This window comes from Halichoerus grypus, chromosome 11, assembly GCF_964656455.1.
Source record: "Halichoerus grypus chromosome 11, mHalGry1.hap1.1, whole genome shotgun sequence".
NCBI classification, from domain to species: Eukaryota; Metazoa; Chordata; class Mammalia; order Carnivora; family Phocidae; genus Halichoerus; species Halichoerus grypus.
In genome coordinates, this window is record NC_135722.1 from 56,584,608 (window position 1) to 56,605,442 (window position 20,835).

Here is a 20,835-nt window from a genome sequence, read left to right on the forward strand (position 1 = left end):
TCTGTTTTCCTGGTCCTGAGCCTTCTCCTTCTAAACCACCCTCTATACTGATTGTTGCAGAGAGCTCAAAAATACAAACCTGACCATGTCATTCCACTAAAACCCTTTAGTGACTTCCCACCACCTACAGGATCAAGTCCAGATTATTCTGCACGATTCAGAAAACCCTCCATAATCTGGCTTGCTTTGTTTCGCTTTCTACTAGAACCAGAACAGGCAAACCTTTTCTGTAATGAACCATATATTAAATATTTCCAGCTTTGCAGGCCATAAGGTCTCTGTCACAACCACTCAACTCTACCCTTGTAGCATGGAAGCAGCCATTGACATGTAAACAGACAAGCATGGATGTGTTCCAATAAAACCTACTGGCAACAGACAAGATTTGGCTCACAGGCTATTGCTTGCCAACTCGGAGCTAAACTCCCCACTTTAAATCTGTCAGATGTCTTCTTAAAATTGGGTGAATGGAAACTGATCATTCTCTGATGAATTATTTTTCTTATGACAAAAATGAAGTCAGAGTGTTCATGATGACCATTTTAATCATAAGGTGTTAACATACAGATTAACATAAACTTCAGATATCATGGAAACATGTTCCACAAAATTCAGAAATAACTGCTATCTGTGAAACCCAAGTAAGCATTTTGGAGACTTCAACGCACTGGATGGAATTCTTCAAGAAATTCACTGTAAGTTTTCTTTTCTATAAAGGGAAAGATCACAAAAAATTTATTTTTAAATTATGTTTCAGAAATCATATTTCCTAAAGAAAAATTAACACTTAATATTTTTATAGACATAAACTCCTAAGAATTTCCTTATGTTCTTGTCCTCAACCATAGTTTGGCAACCACCGAGACATTCCGTTTCACCAGATGAAGGATAACTTTGAAAGAATCTGTGGTGACATCCAGATGGCTGCTTGGAGGGGCAAAGTGCTGCCGGGGGTCCTGGCTGAAGGGGTAAAGGCAGGAATGAACAGGGAGGGGCACAGGTCAGCCGGGAGGGCTGGGAGTCAAGGTGGTCAAGCTCCAGGTCCCTGCTGGCACACCTGCCACTCACGTGCCGCTCAGAGACTGAACGAGGCTGTGAGGCGACACGAGCTCGTGCCGACAGAGGGAGCCAGTGCACAGAGGAGGCTAGAAGCCAGAGGCCGGGGACTGAGGACCGCTCCGCCACTGGGTCTCACTCTTAGGAATCAATATTCCCAAGATTCCAACTCTAACACCCAGCAGTTTTGAGTATTCCCCGTCCCTGATACATCCAGTATTCACGGCTTTGTACTCTAGTCTTTGAACTCTTCGTTGGTAAAAAAAAAAAAAAAAAAAAGCTGTACCTTTTTGATCCACCATAAACATCACATATGTGACTGAAGGCTATGGGAATATTAAATAATAAAATTTTAGAGCTAAAATTTTAGAGCTAAACAGGACCTTAGAGACCATCATTCCATATAATGAAACTTAAATGCTTAATATTACATTTATATGAATAGGAAAATCTTTTTAAAATCTATATATTTACAGGTTCAAAAATTTTCTGCATTCATTCATTCATTCACTCACTCACATATGTGCACATCTGTATTATGTGTATATATGTAAAATACAAACAATAAAAGAGTTATATTACAATCAAATTTATAGTTGAAGAGCAGTAAGTAGAGTGTGCTGAGGAAATTCCTGTTTGTCGCTGGGCCAGGGCTTCTTTAAGATGATATGACTCTCAATCTGGGATTCGCTCAGTGGACAGGTAAAGATGGAACAAGAGGAGGATCAAGAAGGTACAGGGTGGGGGCGCCTGGGTGGCTAAGTCGTTAAGCGTCTGCCTTCGGCTCAGGTCATGATCCCAGGGTCCTGGGATCGAGCCCCGCATCGGGCTCCCTGCTCAGCGGGAAGCCTGCTTCTCCCTCTCCCGCTCCCCCTGCTTGTGTTCCCTCTCCCACTGTCTCTCTCTCTGTCAAATAAATAAAATCTTTAAAAAAAAAAAAGAAAGAAGGTACAGGGTGTACAAAGTGATACACAGCAAGTTCAGGACACAGTGTTTCATGAGGCAGGTTTTTTTTTTTTTAATCTTTTACTTTTTTAAAATTTTATTTATTTGAGAGAGACAGCGACAGAGATAGCAAGAGAGAGCATGAACAGGGAGGAGAGGGAGAAGCAGGCTCCCCGCTTAGGAGGGAACCCGACATGGGGCTCAATTCCAGGAGTCTGGGTTCATGACCTGAGCCCAAGGCAGACGCTTACCGACTGAGCCACCCAGGCGCCCCAAATGCAGGGTTCTGTGTAGATCAGGTCAGCTATTATTTATTGCTTACTAGCAGAGGCTCTGTACTGGAGGCTGGGGAAACAAAGATGAATTTATAGTCTAGTGAGGGAACAGACATGTGCATGTCACGTGCTGGATAAAAGGCATGGGCAAAGTCCTTCTAGCAGACAATTAGCTCAGCCTGGGGAAATAAGCCCTCCTCAGAGTCTGGATTTTATCCTAAAGGCAATGGGCAGCTACTGTAAGCAATCCCTTTTAGGCATATCCACATTTATCCAGAGGCCTGATCTTCAGTAAGGTTGAAGGCAGAGGTGAAATGAAGGCTAGTGCAAAAGCAAGAGATTATCAGGGCATGGACTGGGGGAGTGGCAATGGGAGAGGGATGGAGGTTTAGAATTGAAAAATACTTAGGAAGTAGAACAGCAAGACTTGAAGACGAATGAGAATTCAAAGAAAGACTGGAAGATGCTTCCCGGGCTTCTGGCTGGAGGAGCGAGGTGGACAGTAGTGCCACTCTCTGGAGCAGAACACAGAACAGGAAGTCTGCACAGGCAGAGGGTACATAAATTCTGTTTGCTGCCTGACGGACACAGAGGTACTTGGCCAGAAACTGGATATACAAATTCAAGAGAATTCTAGTTGATAGGCAAAGATAGGGAGCCCCAGAATATTGAAGGTACCTGAAGCCACAGGCAGCTGTAAGATTAATGAGGAGCGCCTCGGTGGCTCAGTCAGTTAAGCCTGACTCCTGATTTCGGCTCAGGTCATGATCTCAGGGTCCTGGGATTGAGCCCCACATTGGGCCCTGTGCTCAGCGGGGAATCTGCTTCTCTCCTTCTCCCTCTCCCTTTCTCCCTCTCCACCCTTGTGCTCGCTCTCTCATTCTCTCTCAAATAAATACATAAACACTTTAAAAAAAAAAAAAAAGGGACGCTTGGGTGGCTCAGTTGGTTAAATGTCTGCCTTCGGCTCAGGTCATGATCCCAGGGTCCTGGGATCGAGTCCCGCATCGGGCTCCCTGCGTGGCAGGAAGCCTGCTTCTCCCTCTTCTCCCTCTGCTGCTGCTCCCCCTGCTTGTGTGCTGACAAATAAATAAATAAAATCTTAAAATAAATAAATTAATTAAAATTTTAAAAAATTAAAAAAAAAGAAAGAGGTTCGCTACAGTTAACTTGAAATACCTTTTTCAGGAAAATCCTCTGGATGTGATTTTACATAAGCAAACATATCATGGTCCTTCACAGCATACATATAGTCTTGGCGTTTTAAAAGATAATATCCAATAAAGACAAAGGAAGTAACATATAGGAGCTGGCGATGCAAACCTAAAATTCAAATGACAAATCCCAAAGAAAGCAAAAATCAGTCAATGTATATTTAAAATCAGTTCTGCAGTTCAGACATACAATTTATTGTTATTTCTTCTATCATTCTTTAAAAAAAAAAAAAGGCTCTTCTACATGGCTCTTTTGAAAAAAACAGCCTTGACCTTGATATATCTTCCTAAAGAAATCTGGCAATTATGAAAAGCAACATTAAATCTACAAACATAGGGGGTGCCTGGGTGGCTCAGTTGGTTAAGCGACTGCCTTCGGCTCAGGTCATGATCCTGGAGTCCCAGGATCGAATCCCACATCGGGCTCCCTGCTCAGCAGGGAGTCTGCTTCTCCCTCTGACCCTCCCCCCCATGTGCTCTCTCTCTCTCTCTCTCTCTCATTCTCTCTCTCAAATAAATAAATAAAATCTTTAAAAAAAAGAAAAAAATAAATAAATCTACAAACATAACTATTAATGGAACCCAAGATTTTTTTAAATTCAGGTTTTATAAATTTCCTTAGGAGAAAAGTTGGATTACTACAAAATCCTGAAAACCTAAACTAACTTGTATTCCAGGACCTGTTCAGGATGTGATGTGACAGAGATGAAGTCCTTTACTATGCTTGAAAAGCAATTTGGTTTGTCTCCATATACCAATTTATATTGGCATATTTATTGGTTACCAAAGCAGCCAGCTACTCTACAAAAAATCAATTCTCTTTTTAACTTCTAAACTTTGTACCATGTGTATGAATTACCTATTCAAAAACTATATTTAAAAAAATCATCCTATAATAATGAGACTAGGGAGGATCAAGTCATGTGACCTAGGGAAAGCCAAAATTTAAATTCTGAAGGGGAGATCCAAAGGTCTGAACTTTATACAGAGAAGCATCTTTTTAAAAAGGCTAACTACAAGTTTGATTTTTTTTTCCCTAGAAACATTTATTTAAAATTTAAAACCATATTACTTCATACAGCAAACTGTGCACTTTAATATATCACAGTGTCTTAAAAAGGAAAATAATCAGATTTGTTTGGAAAGTTATTTACATCAGCCTAGAATGATTGGCAAGTAACACAGTTCCTATGAAACCCAAATTGTTACAAAATGTTTACAAAAAACTATATTCATAGAAATTCTGCATGTCCACAAAGGGCATCCCCTGAATGGCCCAGAGACCAGTGTGTGGGAACCATGTCGAGTGGGAGTGGGGGGCATCCAGGCACTCTGGTCTGGGTGGTGGGGCAGGCCAAGGGTCTCGCATGGCGCTGTCTGGGGGCTCAGCCCAAGTCCCCGACAAGGGAGGCCCAGGCAGAGATGGGGTGGGGGTTTGGAGCACAGTGGCATGTGGGCCCCTGGAGCCAGGACAGGCTCCTCCTCAGGGGGCTGTATTCAGATGTGCTCTGGGAGGGCGGGGGGCAGAGGCAGATTAAGTGCACACCAGCCTGACGCATGGCGCCCAAGAAGGCAGGCTCCGACCACACGGAAGCTCATTCCAGGTGTCTTCTCCCTTGCAGATCCCAGAGGAGCTCTGACGGGTGACAGGGGCAGGACTGCGAGCTAAAGGGATCATGAGGCCCAGGAGGAGTGGGGAGGCCCAGAAGGAGCGGACAAGTTTGATTTTCTAGCTATGCCCAGAATTCTTTCCCCAGCCCTCTTCTTATCCCACACGTATTCCTTTGAAGAACTCATTTATTCCTATAGTTTTATCTTCCGTCCATATACTGGTGACCTGCAAGTGTGTTCAACTTAGACACCCATGCTGAATAACAGATATATCCAAATGTTTGACATGTATGTTCCCGTGAATACCCCCCAAATGAACTTCCTTTCTTCCTATTCATACCTCTTCTTAATTCAGAGAATGATAAGAACATTCACACAGGAAGTCAAGTCCTGGGAAATAAATACAGTAATCATCCTTTTTTTTTTTTTTTAACCCTCATCCCCCCCATCCAGTCACTGAGTCCTGTCAAGTCCTTATAAATATTTCCTTGCCTCACTTCAGGGAACTCATCTCTCACACTAACTGCTCTCTCTTCCATCTCATTTTCCATTCCACACTTATCCCAGCCTTTACCCTGTCACTAGAGGAATTTTTACTAAAATACAAACCTAGCTTGTCAGCCCCTTGTTCTTCAACTATACCCAACAGGAGACCAAGCTGTTAGATGATGACCTCCCAGGCCCCTCACGAGTTGACTCTTCGTCTTCATCTACACTCCCCGATCTGCACACTGTGCTCCAGCAGTGCTGAACTACTTCTAATTCCTCATGCAAATTAGACTCCTTCATGCTTTTTTATGCCACCCACCGGTTATGTCTCTGCCCGGAGACCTCCTCAAGATTCAATTCAGACATCACCTCTGCTAAGAAGTCTTCCCAGAACCTTCCTTAATGGGGTTAACAGAATGAATGCTTCTCAATTAATATGTAAACTGCTATAGAAATTATTTCCATCTACTACCATGCAAAGCCAATGCTTAATTCATCTTTGTGTACCAGAACATAGATAGCACTTAATAAATTTTAATAAATGGATAAATGGCCTTGGGCAAGTCAATTTACTACCTTTAAACAAAGAATACCTATCATATCATTCTTACAGCAGTGTTACGTAAACCAAAAGAAAATACGTGTAAAAATATTTTGGAAAAATGTGTAAAACAATAAAAATGCAAAATATTACTATGATCTGGGACTGGACAGGGCCCAGACTCTTTTGCATTCTCCTTTACCCCTAACAGCCATCGGTTCCCCTAATGGGCCACCTGCAATACAGCAAACCAAAGTGTGCTGGGTTCTACTGTGTGCCACTGGACTACACAAAGACCCAGACTCTCTGTGCTTACCCATATCCCTCACAGAAGACTTCCTGAATGTTTCAGATGATGATGTCACTGTCCCAGCCCTAAAGGCTTGGTATGGCCTCTTACCTTGTCCGCCTTTCCCTAACCTCTTCCCTGCCTCTCAGTGGTGGTCTCCCTCCCACCACATCCACAACCCCTCCACAATCATTTTCCCTTTCTTTATTAAGTGACTCTAAACTTGGAAACCATGGTGCTCTTTGCAGAACACCATAAATTACTGATATATTAAACTAGAAATCAATAAAAAAAACTAGAAATCAATAAATATATTTAATTTTGTGGACTACATTTAGATACCATACCAAGACCTAAATATTCCACAGCAACTTAGGGACACCCAGGGAACTCAGGAACTCTGGCCCCTAGCCCTAGATTAAGGGCTTTATACATCATCTCATTCAGTTCGCACAAACACACGGAGGGAGATAGCATCCCTATTTCATAGAGAAGGAAACGAACACTCATGGAGATAAATAACTTCCCCAGAATCAAATGGCTAGTAGGATGGAGGTGGTGTCAAACCTAAAATCATGTGCTCTTGACTACTATGCTCTTCCCCTGGAACAGTCTCGATTCAACCTGTACCTCCTTTGTGCTCCCAAAGTGCTCACTGCTCACCTACTTCTATGAAAATACATTCTCTGTCATACCTAGACCCATAATGGACTGTTTACTTGTCTCTCTGACTCGACTAAGAGCTCTTCAAGGTCAGGGATGCTATTCTTCACCCCATATACCTGGTATGTAACACTGCCTGGCACAGAGAAAAGAGCTCAGTAAATGTTGAACAAACATACTGTAAACTGTTTGCGTAACAACAGCTAAGAAATGGAAACTTTGTCCAGCACCTTCTGTGTGCCAGGCATTTTATCTATAGAATCTCACTTAAGTCTCACAACAAATATGCAAAGACTAATTATTCTCATTTTTTTTTAAAGATTTATTTATTTGATGGCCAACAGACACATGAAAAAGTGCTCAACATCACTCGGCATCAGGGAAATAGAAATCAAAACCTTAATGAGATACCACCTCACACCAGTCAGAATGGCTAAAATTAACAAGTCAGGAAACGACAGATGTTGGCGGGGATGCGGAGAAAGGGGAACCTACACTGTCGGTGGGAATGCAAGCTGGTGCAGCCACTCTTAAAACCAGTATGGAGGTTCCTCAAAAAGTTGAAAATAGAGCTACCCTACGACCCAGCAATTGCACTACTGGGTATTTACCCCAAAGATACAAATGTAGTGATCTGAAGGGGCACATGCACCTCAATGTTTATAGCAACAATGTCCACAATAGCCAAACTATGGAAAGAGCCCAGATGTCCATCAACAGATAAACGGATAAAGAGGATGTGGCATAAATATACAATGGAATATTATGCAGCCATCAAAAAACCCAAAATCTTGCCATTTGCAATGCCGTGGATGGAACTAGAAGGTATTATGCTAAGTGAAATAAGTCAATCAGAGAAAGACAGTTATCATATCTCACTGATACGAGGAATTTGAGAAATAAGACAGAGGATCATGGGAGAAGGGAGGGAAAAATGAAAACAAGATGAAACCAGAGAGAGAGACAAACCATAAGAGACTCTTAATCTCAGGAAACAAACTGAGGGTTGCTGGAGTGGAGTGGGGTGGGAGGGATGGGGTGGCTGGGTGATGGACATTGGGGAGGGTATGTGCTATGATGAGCACTGTGAATTTTGTAAGACTGATGAATCACAGACCTATACCCCTGAAACAAATACATTATATGTTAATTAAAAAAAAAGATTTATTTAGAGACCAAGAGCAAGACAGAGCAAGCAAGCGAGCACGGGTGGGGGAGATGGAGGGCAGAGGGGGAGAGTCTTGAGAAGACTCCACCCCACAAGGCACTCCATCTCACAACCCTGAGGTCACAACCCCAATATCACGACCTGAGCCAAAACCAAGAGTCAGATGCTTAACCAACTGTGCCACCCAAGCGCCCCAATTATTCTCATTTTAGAGATGAAGATACTTTTTGCCTCTGAATGGCTTGACCAAGTAACTTGCCCAAGCCGACACAGATAGGAGACAGTGGAGCAAGGCCATTTAGTTCCAAAGTGGAGTTCTTTCCTTACAACAAATGACAGGCTTGGGGAAATGTGGAGTGGTGATGAAAAGGAAGAAAACCTCATCTTCCTAAAGACAAAAGTAGACACAGATCACTCCTTTCTGTGGAGAGGGGTCATATCCAAGGGAGATGGGATTTCAACACTATTTGAGCACTGGAAATGCTGAGATTTGGTGAGCTGGGAGCTGGCCTTCAGGCATGACACAGAGCAGGAAGGTGGCAAAAAGAGGCACAAGTGAGGTGATTCCTGGTTGCCCGAACCACTGTATTAGCTTTCTTCTTAACTGAGCACCTTGGCTCCAATCAGTGCTTTGCATTGACAAAGCTGACCCCCCCTTTTTAAAGATTTATTTATTTGAGAGAGAGAGAGAGCACTCGTGTGCGAGAGCGGGATGGGGGGGGAGACACAACAGAGGGAGAGAGAATCTCAAGCAGATTCCTCATTGGGCAGGGAGCCGGGCGTGGGGCTCAATCTCACAACCCTGAGATCATGATCTGAGCAGCCACCCAGGCACCCCAAGTTGACCTTCCTTTTAAAACATAAGGCCCCCAGCGGCGCCTGGGTGGCTCAGTCGGTTAAGCATCTGCTTTTGGCTGGGGTCGTGATCCCAGGGTCCTGGGATCGAGTCCTGCATTGGGCTCCTTGCTCAGTGGGGAGCCTGCTTCTCCCTCTGCCTGTTGCTCCCCCTGCTTGTGTGGTCTCTCTCTCTCTGACAAGTGGATAAATAAAATCTTTAAAAAAATAAAACAAAAAAATAAAACATAAGGCCCAGGGGTACCTGGGTGGCTCAGTCAGTTAAGTGTCTGATATTTGATTTCAGCTCAGGTCATGATCTCGGAGGTTGCTCTCTCTCTAAAAATAAATAAATAAAAAATAAAACACAAGGCCTGGGGGTGCCCAGCTGGACCAGTCGGTAGAGCATCCGACTCTTGATCTCAAGGTGAGTTCAAGCCCCACACTGGGCATGGAGCCTACTTAAAAAAAACAAACAAAAAAACACAATGCCTGATTACTGCATCTCTCCACTCTGCACCACCCCCCCCAACAACTCTCAAAAGCTAAAAAGGTTTCCTGTCTGCCTAGAGAATAAATTACCATTATCTACCTAAATCTCCTCCTTAGCCTTATCACCCTACCCTGCACACTCAATCATGAAACTCTTCTAGGCTCAGAGGCCCTTGTCTCCATTTACTTCCACTAGCCTCCCATGGGCTTGGAAGGCTCTCTTCTAGTATTTGCCTGATAAATCAAAGCTAAGTTCAAAGACACCTCTTCCAAAGCTTCCCTCCTGTTCTCCCTTTGGAAATCCATTGCCCTTAGCACAGCTACCATGTCAGCTATTATCTGACAGAAGACCACTGACACACTACTAGAAAATACAGCCCAGGGGCACCTGGGTGGCTCAGTCGATTAAGCCTCTGCTGCCTTCAGCTCAGGTCATGATCCTGGGGTTGTGGGATCCAGCTCTGCCTCTCCGCTGAGCAGGGAGCCTGCTTCTCCCTCTCCTCCCCGCTCGTGCTCTCTCTCTCTTAAATAAGTAAATAATAAATGAACGGATAGATAGATAGATTAGAATGAATACAGCCCAGAGATTCAGCCTCTCCTACTCAAAGCGGGGGGGGGGGGGGGGGGGGGGGGGGGGGGGGTGTCCCCAGACCAGCAGTATCTGGGAGCTTGTTAACAGAAGGCTTCTTCCCAGACCTTCTGAATCAGAATCCACATTTTAACAAGACCCCCAGGTTATTAGTATGCACAGTTAAGTTTGAGAAGCACTGACTTTAAATACGTATGTGAGGTCTAAAAACAGGCTTGCTACTTCATAGCCATATGACCTTGGGCAAGATGCGTTAACCCCTCTAAATCTCTGTTTCTTCATTCCCCAAAAAGGATTTTGAGGATAAAGACTACAATGCACGTAATGTCAGTAGTGCATGGCACAGATTATACGCTCATTTTTGCACACACCACAGCGCGAACCGAGAGAGGAGCCGGCAGTCCGGTCCCGGGTCCTTCACAGACTCACTTGTGGGTTCGTGGGTTTCAATGACCTCAGTTTCCTGAAGTGCCAAATGACACTTTGGCCCTACCGGGTTCTGAAGAGCTCACGGGACGCAGATGCCCCAGGGAGGCGAGGCGGGGCCTGCTAGGTGAAAAGGCCCGGAAAAACGAAAGCACCTTGGACAGCCTATGGGGGAACCGGCCCGCAGCCCCGCGACCCCCTCTCCTCCCAGCCGACCCAGCCCGCGCAGCCCTCACCCGCAGACACCACCGGCCTCCGCCGGATCGCGTTATCAAGCAGGCCGGAACAGTAGCCCAAGAAGCCGATGTAGGCGAGCCGCGGGTCGGTCAGCTTGGGCGGGGGAAGGCTCCGGGCCTCATCCGGCAAGAACTGTAAGGGCACTCGGCCCGGCCTTCCGCTCATCATGGTGACGCCGTTCCCACTTGAGGCCTGGCCTCGGACCGCCAATTACAAAGAAAACCACCAGGACCACTGCCTGGGCGCACGCCGCGAGCTTTCTCCTCCGAGAACGCCGCTGAAGGGCATGGCGCAGGGCGGTGCACAGCCCACACACTTCCCGCAGCACGCTGCTGCCGGGACCCGGCGCACGAGGTTCCGGGATACGAAATGGCCCACCCTGCTCCAGCTCCTGCCCCCGCTAATTCTGGCAGGTAGGGTTTGGGGGCTTGATGCCGTGGGGTCGCGGGTACACGAATTGAGCAAAACTGGAAGAAAACTAGTAGATACTGCTTTTTTTTCGCTCAACCTCCCCCACCAGGAATTGCCTCTCCCTCCCCTGACCCTGAATGGTTCTTCTTCCAGCATTTCTCTGTGTATCCAGCACCCACAGGTAGGCTTGATAGATTGTTCTAAGAAACGTAATTAATCGAAATCTCATAAAAGCTAGTTTGCATTTCCTGGGTTTCCCATCGTTCACAGGCACACCTTCCAGAACCTAAAATTAAGGTCCAGCCAGCAACAAAGAATTCAGAGGACACCAGGACCTGATCATTTAGCCAAATTCTTGATATTTAGCCTGGATGGCAGCACCCTAAAATGTTTCACCTCTGGGTCTTCAGGTCCTCGCACGTGGCAGAAGGAAAAGCTGTAACCTAAAGGTTTGAGGAATAAAAGAAAGAAGGAATTTATAATTTTCTGCCAAGTAACTGTCCAGTCTTTGCTCACCTGCCTCCAGTAATGAGGAGCTTCTATATTTGAACGGCTCTCTTTAGAAAACCCTTTCTGATTTGTGTGAAGATGTGTTTATTAGTGAGATCAACATTTTACCTGGATGAATGCTGATCAAACCAGAGGTTAATGCAAAGGTATATGTATGAAAGGTATTGAGCTCCAAAGTAGTAGAATTAAATATCAGTTAAGAGAGGTTAAAGGATGGGGGGGAACCCGCTGGATGGCTCAGCCGGTTGGCTCCCCGGGGAGCCTGCTTCTCCCTCCCCCTCTGCTGTTCTCCCTGCTTGTGCTCTCTCTCTGTCAAATAAATAAATAAAATATTTAAAAAAGGGCGCTTGGGTGGCTCAGATGGTCAAGCATCTGCCTTCCACTCAGGTCATGATCCCAGAGTCCTGGGTTCCAGTCCCACATGGGGGCTCCCTGCTCAGCGGGGAGCCTGCTTCTCCCTCTGCCTCTCTCTCTGTGTCTTATGAATAAATAAATAAAATCTTTAAAACATATTAAAAGAGAGAGAGAGAGTGATTAAAGGATGGACTTTTTGTGCCTATAAAAAGCACTCCCAGATCTATAATATTTCAAGTTAGGATTTCCTGAAGTAATGTATATTGGGAGTTTCCTGGAGCGCAGCAAATGTTTTGAAGTTTCACGTTCTTTGATCCAGTAATTACAGGGCTGGGAATCTGTCCTATGGAAATAGTATGACATATAAAAAAGCTGTTCTGCAATAAAAAAAAAAAAAAAAAAAACCCACAGTGTTTATTTTAAAATTACATCAAAAGAAGGAAAACCACTAAAAATTTTCCACAGTAAGATTATTTTGAATACTAGATGAACTCTTAGGCAAACACTTAAAAATATTTAAATGATGTTTACACATTCTTCTCCCCCACATTCTTCTGAGTCCAATTTGGGACTTTTTTTTTTTTGAACAAAACTTAAAAGAAAAAAATTACAAAGAACAAGATAACAAATACCCATATTTTATCACCTCGAATTAACAACTATTAATATTTTGTCATATTTATTTTATTTTTTTAAAGATTTATTTATTTATTTGACAGAGAGAAAGCACAAGCAGTGGGAATGGAAGAGGGAGAAGCAGACTCCCCGAGGAGCAGGGAGCCTGATGCAGGGCTCGATCGTGGGACTCAGGGATCATGACCTGAGCCGAAGGTAGGCGTTTAACCCATTGAGCCACCCAGGTGCCCCTTGTCATATTTATTTTTAACCTTTTTTTAAAAGGAAATAAAACACTGTAGATATAGCTGAATTCCCCTTTCCTTGCTTTCCCAGAGAACAATTATAATGAGTTTAGTGTATATACTTCCAGTTCATTTTTTATATTTTTATATATATTTAGTATTGTGTTATGTGTGTTTTTAATTTCTTTTTACCTGAATAGTATAATTCATTGCACCTCTATTCTCTCACTTTTATCTTTCAATGTAATGATTCATTCCTTTTGACTACTGTATAATATTCCATCACATAAATATGTCATATTTTATTTAATCATTACCTTTTTGATGGATATTTAGATTGTTCTCAATTCCTTGAAAGTCTATACTCTAAGCCTATACTCTGGTGTCCAGAGAAACTTTTGCATACATGTACCAGGATTAGGAGATGTACAAGAATATTCACAGGAGAATAGCCATTTGTAATACTCCCAAACTGGAAACATCTTAAATGTCCATTAAGAACAGAACAGAAAATAAATTGTGGTATTTTCATAGAAAGGTGTATATATGCATTAGTATGATGAATCTCAAAAAAGAGAGTCATGTTAAAACGAATGAACGATAAAGGAACAACAGGGGAATATATAATTACATTTATATAAAGTTCAATATTAAGCAAAAATACATTGGTTAGAGATACACATATTAGTGGTAAAACTGGAAGGAAAAGCAAGAGAAGGATTAACATAGATGTTCAGAATAGTTATCTCTGGGGAAGGAAAAGCACATAGAAGGCCTTTAAGATATTAATACTATTCTCTTTCTAAGCTGTGTCATGGGTATATGGGTGTACATTTTATTATTTTTAACTTTACATATGCATTTTACACACTTTTGGATTTATGGTATCTTTAATGTAATAATAAATTTATATTGCTAAATTAAAATTTTAGCTTTTCATTATGGTAAAAAATACATAACATTAAATTTACCATCTTAACCATTTTTTTTTTTTTAAAGATTTTATTTATTTATTTGACAGAGAGAGAGAGAGAGAGTGAAAGCAGGAACACAAGCAGGGGGAGTGGGAAAAGGAGAAGCAGGCTTCCTGCTAAGCAGGGAGCCAGATGCGGGGCTTGATCCCAGGACCCTGGGATCATGACCTGAGCCGAAGGCAGACGCTTAACGACTGAGCCACCCAGGCACCCCAGCCATCTTAACCATTTTTAAGTGTATTGTTCACTAGTGTTAAGTATATTCACATTGTAGTGCAACATATCTCTAGAACTTCATCTGCAAAACTGAAATTCTATACCAATTAAACACTAATTCCTTTTCCCTCCTCCCCCTAGCTTTAGCAACCACCCCTCTACTTTCTGTTTCTATGATTCTGAACTCTGTAGATACTTCCTATGTGTGGAATTATACAATATTTGTCCTTTCATGACTGGCTTATTTCACTTACTATGATGTCATTGAGGTTAACCCATGTCATTGCATGTGACAGGATTTTCTTCCTTTTTGAGGCTACATAATATTCCATCACAAAATACATATACTACAAGATTTTTTTTCTTTTTTTTTAAAGTTTTTTTTAATTTATTTGACAGAGAGAGACACAGTGAGAGAGTGAACCCAAGCAGGGGGAGTGGGAGAGGGAGAAGCAGGCCCCCCACGGAGCAGGGAGCCCGATGCGGGGCTCAATCCCAGGACCCTGGGACCATGACCTGAGCCGAAGGCAGCCGCTTAACGACTGAGCCACCCAGGTGCCCCTACAAGATTTTTTTTAAAGATTTTTAAAAATATTTATTTATTTATTTGAGAGAGAGAGTGAGCACTGCACAAGCGGGGGGAGAGGCAGAGGGAGAGAAGCAGACTCCCGGCTGAGCGTGGAGTCCCACACAGGCCTTGATCTCACAACCCTGAGATCATGACCTGAGCTAAAATCAAGGGTCTGATGCTTAACTGATTGAACCACCCAGGTGCCTCCTACATTTTCTTTATTTCTTTTCTTTTCTTTTCTGTTCTTTCTTTCTTTCTTTTTTTTAAGATTTTATTTATTTATTTGCCAGAAAGAGAGAGCAAGAGAGCACAGCAGGGGGAGCGGCAGGCAGAGGGAGAGGGAGAAGCAGACTCCCCGCTGAGCAGGGAGCCCCATGCGGGGCGATCCCAGGACCCTGAGCTGAAGGCTGATGCTTAACCCACTGAACCACCCAGGCGTCCCTCCTCCTACATTTTCTTTATCTGTTCATCTGTCAATGGACATTTGGGTTGCTTCCACCTCTTTACCTACTATGAGTAGCGCTGCAATGAAAACAGGTATGCAAATATCCTAAGTCCTGCTTTGAATTCTTTTAGATATATACCCAGAAGTGGGATGGCTGAATCATATGGTAATTCTATTTTTTATTTTTCTGAGGAACCTCTATACTGTTTTCCATAATGGCTACACCATTTTACATTCTCACAGTGCCTACGGGTTCCAAGTTCTCCACATCCTTGCCGATACTTGTTGCTTTCTCTTCTTTTGATAATGGCCATCCTATTAAGTGTGAGATTGTGGGTTTTTTTTTTTAAGAGTTTATTTATTTGACAGAGAGATAGAGAGAGAGCACAAGCAGGCAGAGCAGGCAGTCGTTGTGGTTTTGGTTTGCATTTCTCTTATGATTAGTGATGTTGAGCTTCTTTTCATATACCAACATGTTGGCCGTATGTGTATCTTCTTTGGAGAATTGTCTATTCACGTCCTTTGACCATTTAAAAATCAGGTTGTAGACAAATGGCCATTTTGATTACTATTATTTTGTAATATGTTTTGAAATCAGAAAGTGTGAGGTCTCCAACTTTCTTTTTAAAGATTATTTTGGCAATGTGGTATCAATAATACTTTCTTCTTTCTCTCTTTCTTTCTTTCTTTCTTTCTTTCTTTCTTTCTTTCTTTCTTTCTTTCTTTCTCTTTCTTTCTTCCTTCCTTCCTTCCTTCCTTCTTTCCTTTTCTTTCTTTCTTTCTTTTCTTCCTTCCTTCCTTCCTTTCTCTCTGTCCCTCTCTCCCTCTCTCCCTCACTTCCTTTTTTTTTTTTTAATGTAGGCTCCATGCCCAGCATGGAGGCCAACCTGGGGCCTAAACTCAGGACCCTGAGATCAACACCTGAGCTGAGATCAAGAGTTGGATGCTTAACTGACTGAGCCACCCAGGCACCCCCATTTTTTTCTTAAATACATTTTTTAAAAGATTTAATTTATTTGAGAGGGTGAGAGTACGAGTGGGGTGGAGCAGAGGGAGAGGGAGAAGGAGACTCCCCCCTGAGCAGGGAGCCCAACCTGGGGCTTGAACCCAGGACCCTGAGATCATGACCTGAGCTGAAGGCAGACGTTTAACAGACTGAGCCACCCAGGCGCCCCGCCCATTTTTTTCTTTTGAATTGTCTTTTATTTATTGATTTGTAGAAATTCTTTTATCTATTCTGATGCTAATCCCTTGTTACATATGTGGCAGATATCTTTTCCAGATCTGTTGCTTGCCTTTGAACATTATTTATGGAAGATTTTTTTTTTTTGTAATATAGAGGTTTAAAGTATTGATTTAGTCAAATATATCAATCTTTCTCTATGGTCTGGGTTTTTCATATTGTTTAAGAAACCTTTATTCCATGATCATAAAGACATGATCCTATATTTTCTTCCCAAGTTTTAGTCTTTCATGTTTAAATCTTTAATCCATTTGGATTTTATTTTTGTGTTGTGTGTGTGGAATGTTACATATGAGAACTGACCCAACACCATGTATTAAATAGTTCATCATTTCCCCACCAATAATCAACTCCAATATACATCACACTCTCAGAAACGCTATGGTCGATTTACTTTTCTTTTTTTTTTTTTTTAAGATTTTATTTATTTATTTGTGAGAGAGAGAATGAGAGACAGAGAGCATGAGAGGGAGGAGGGTCAGAGGGAGAAGCAGACTCCCCGCTGAGCAGGGAGCCCGATGCCGGACTTGATCCCGGGACTCCAGGATCATGACCTGAGCCGAAGGCAGTCGCTTAACCGACTGAGCCACCCAGGCACCCGATTTACTTTTCTTTTAAATAAAAAAAAATGTCCAGAGTTGCGGCAATATTATTGCAATATAGCATATACAAATTGAAGGTGTAAAATGTGATGATTTCATACACATGTATATTGTGAAATGATTACCACAGAAGGGTGGGTTAACAGCTATGGTCTGTTTCTGAACTCTATTTTGTTTCACATATTTCTTTGCCAAATACTGTACCTATATCACACTAATAACTACAACTTTGTAATATTCTTTTGTATCTGGTAGGGTGTGTCCCCCACATTGTTTTTTCAAAAGCTAGCTCACAATAAATGTCAGCAGTTATTACTACTACTTGTACAGTTCTATTATTCCTCATGATTTTAAAATCACCTTGTCAAATTCCCTGGAAAATCTCATTGGGGGTACTGGTTGGAACTGTAATGAATTTATAAACTAATGTGAGGAGCATCATATATTTAAAATGCTGAGGGGCACCTGGGTGGCTCAGTCAGTTAAGCATTGGACTCTTGATTTTGGCTCAGGTCATGATCTCAGGGTTGTGAGATCAAGCCCCGTGAGAGGCTCCATGCTCAGCACAGAGGCTGGTTGTCCCTCTCCCTCTCCCTCTTCTCCTCACCCCGCTCGTGCATGCGCTCTCTCTCAAATAAATAAATAAATAAATACAATCTTATAAAAGAATGCTGAGCCTTCTCATGCATGGACATTGTATCTATTTCTCCATTCACTCAAGTTTTCTTTTTATATCCCTCATTAAAACATTGTAGTTTTCTCCATAAAATGATTACACATTTTTATTAGTTTGTCTCTAGGTACGTATAGTTTCTTTTGCCGTTAGGAATGATAGCTTATATTTTATTACCTTTTCTAATCATTAATTAGGATGTTGCTCTTATGTCCAGCATCTTGCTAAACTCTTAATTAGTTCAGGAGCAGCTGGGTGGCTCAGTTGGTTAAGCATAAGCCTTCGGCTCAGGTCATGATTCCAGAGTCCTGGGATGGAGACCCATGTGGGGCTCCCTGCTTGGCGGGGAGTCTGCTTTTCCCTCTCCCTCTGTCCCTCCTCCTCCCCCACTTGTTCTCCCATTCAAATAAATAAAATCTTAAAAAAAATAAACTCTTATTAGTTCTAATAGTTTTTTACTTGATTCTGTTGGTTTCCCCACATCCTCGTTAACCCTTGCCTGCTGACATTGCCAGACTTTGATTTTGCCAGTCTATTGGTAGAAATGCCATTTCATTATTGTTTTGCCTTTCCTTGATTATTAGTAAAGTTAAATATCTTTTCATATTTATTGACTATTCCAGCTTCCTCTTCTGTGAATTAGTTGATTGTTATCTTTTACTCATTTTTCTTTTGGATCATCTTTTTTTTTTTTTTTTTAAGATTTTATTTATTTGACAGAGAGAGAGACAGCGAGAGAGGTAACACAAGCAGGGGAGTGGGAGAGGGAGAAGCAGGCTTCCCGCTGAGCAGGGAGCCCGATATGGAGCCCGCTTTGGGGCTCGATGTGGGGCTCGATCCCAGGACCCTGGGATCATGACCCGAGCAGAAGGCAGATGCTTAACGACTGAGCCACCCAGGTGCCCCTCTGATCATCTTTTTTACTGGTTGGTTTCCAGTAATTCCACAGATACTCTCAACATGAATGAAATTTACTGTTTCTATGTAGTCAGATTTATTCATTTCCCCCCGTTGAGATTTTGCTTTGTGTGTCTTGTCTAAGAAATCTTGTTCACCCATGACAATGTCTTTCTGTTCTCACCTTAAATTAAATTACCCTAATGAGAAAACCAATGACCTCCATGATACCACACCCATTGGTAACAATTTTACTCAACATCCTAACAGTAGTAGACTCAGTCGTCCTTTCCATCCTTTCAATGAACACTCTCTTCCTTTAGCTTCCAGGACACCATGCACTCCTGATTTTTCTCTTGCTTCACTGGCTTCATTTTATCAGTTTCCTTTGATGTCTCTTTCCTTTTTCTTTTCAGCTTGCATATGTTAGATTTCCTCAAGACTTGTCCTGGGTCCTCTTCTCTTTACTATTTATTCTCTTTCCTTAGCTGACATATCTACTCCCTTGGCCTAATTATCATGTATATACTGATGACTCCAACATGTATTACTCTAGCCCAACTCAGTTTTCTGAGCTCAAATGATGCATCTATTCTCCTGCTTAGAGTCTCTACCAGGATATCTTACAAACATCTCAAATTAAGTATGTCCAAAAATAAGTCTTCTTCACACTGAGAAAATTAAAAAAAATTTTTCAAGTATAAGGAACAATATCACAAATACCCACATTTTCACCATTGTAACATTTTGTTGCATTTACCTCAAATCATTATTTCTTGATGTCTATACACACATGTACACATTTGTATATATTCTCCTTTGCAAAAATGTAAATAATATAGTACAGAGCTAAAATTCTTCTTGACCTCAATCCTCAGTCCCAGTCTCTTTCCTTCCTTCTTAGAGGCAACCATGATCCTAAATTCCATATGTATATTAGTGTCCATATTAATACATTTACATTAATAAATGAATTCATGAATAATATAAAACAATTTTTGCGTGTGTGTGTTTTTTTAAGATTTTATTTATTTATTTGACAGAGACGCAGTGAGAGAGGGAACACAAGCAGGGGGAGTGGGAGAGGGAGAAGCAGGCCTCCCGCAGAGCAGGGAGCCCGATGCGGGGCTCGATCCCAGGACCCTGGGATCATGACCTGAGCCAAAGGCAGACGATTAACGACTGAACCACCCAGGCACCCCTGTGTGTGTGGTTTTAAAGCTCTAGACATTCTGTATAAATTACCTCCTTAACTTCATGTTCAAGAGTTTTTTTTCTTTATTTTTTTTTTTTTAAAGATTTTATTTATTTATCTGACAAAGAGAGACACAGCGAGAGAGGGAACAGAAGTACGGGGAGTGGGAGAGGGAGAAGCAGGCTTCCCGCCAAGCAGGGAGCCCATGCAGGGCTCGATCCCAGGACCCTGGGATCATGACCTGAGGCGAAGGCAGACACTTAGCGACTGAGCCACCCACGTGCCCCCATGTTCAAGAGTTTCTTTCTTTTTTTTTAATTAGGTTATGTTAATCACCATACATTACATCATTAGTTTTTGATGTAGTGTTCCATGATTCATTGTTTGTGTATAACACCCAGTATCCCATTCAGTACGTGCCCTCTTTAATACCCATCACCAGGCTAAACCATACCCCACCCCCTCCCCTCTAGAACCCTCAGTTTGTTTCTCAGAGTCCATAGTCTCTCATGGTTCGTCTCCCCCTCCGATTTCCCCCCCTTCATTCTTCCCCTCCTGCTATCTTCTTCTTCTTCTTTTTTTTTTTTTAAACATATAATGTATTATTTGTTTCAGAGGTACAGGTCTGTGATTCAACAGTCTTACACAATTCACAGCACTCACCATAGCACATACCCTCCCCAATGTCTATCACCCAGTCACCCCATCCCTCCCACCCCCCCACCACTCTAGCAACCCTCAGTTTGTTTCCTGAGATTAAGAATTCCTCATATCAGTGAGATCATATGATACATGTCTTTCTCTGATTGACTTATTTCGCTCAGCATAATACCCTCCAGTTCCATCCAAGTTGTTGCAAATGGCAAGATTTCATTCCTTTTGATGGCTGCATAATATTCCATTGTATATATATATCACATCTTCTTTATCCATTCATCTGTCGATGGACATCTTGGCTCTTTCCATAGTTTGGCTATTGTGGACATTGTTGCTATAAACATCGGGGTGCACGTACCCCTTCGGATCCCTACATTTGTATTTTTGGGGTAAATACC

General features: G+C 42.4%; 1 protein-coding gene and 1 long non-coding RNA gene across 4 annotated transcripts in view; one reads left to right on the plus strand and one right to left on the minus strand.

Moving 5' to 3' along the window:
• Positions 1-527: 527 nt before the first annotated feature.
• On the minus strand, positions 528-11,135 carry NDUFC2 (NADH:ubiquinone oxidoreductase subunit C2). The gene is made up of 3 exons (XM_036113318.2): positions 10,829-11,135; positions 3,456-3,599; positions 528-709 (listed from the first exon to the last, which is right to left on the minus strand). Exons 1-3 carry the CDS (start codon positions 10,995-10,997, stop codon positions 660-662), a joined length of 363 nt encoding a protein of 120 aa, XP_035969211.2. The 5' UTR covers positions 10,998-11,135; the 3' UTR covers positions 528-659.
• The window catches only part of LOC144379450 (uncharacterized), a 40,038-nt gene continuing 30,316 nt past the window's right edge, over positions 11,114-20,835 (plus strand). For 2 of the 3 annotated variants that reach the window (XR_013442486.1, XR_013442487.1), the window contains exons 1-2: positions 11,114-11,242; positions 12,824-12,935. This is a non-coding gene — a long non-coding RNA (uncharacterized LOC144379450). The other variant, XR_013442488.1, reaches the window with a different exon arrangement.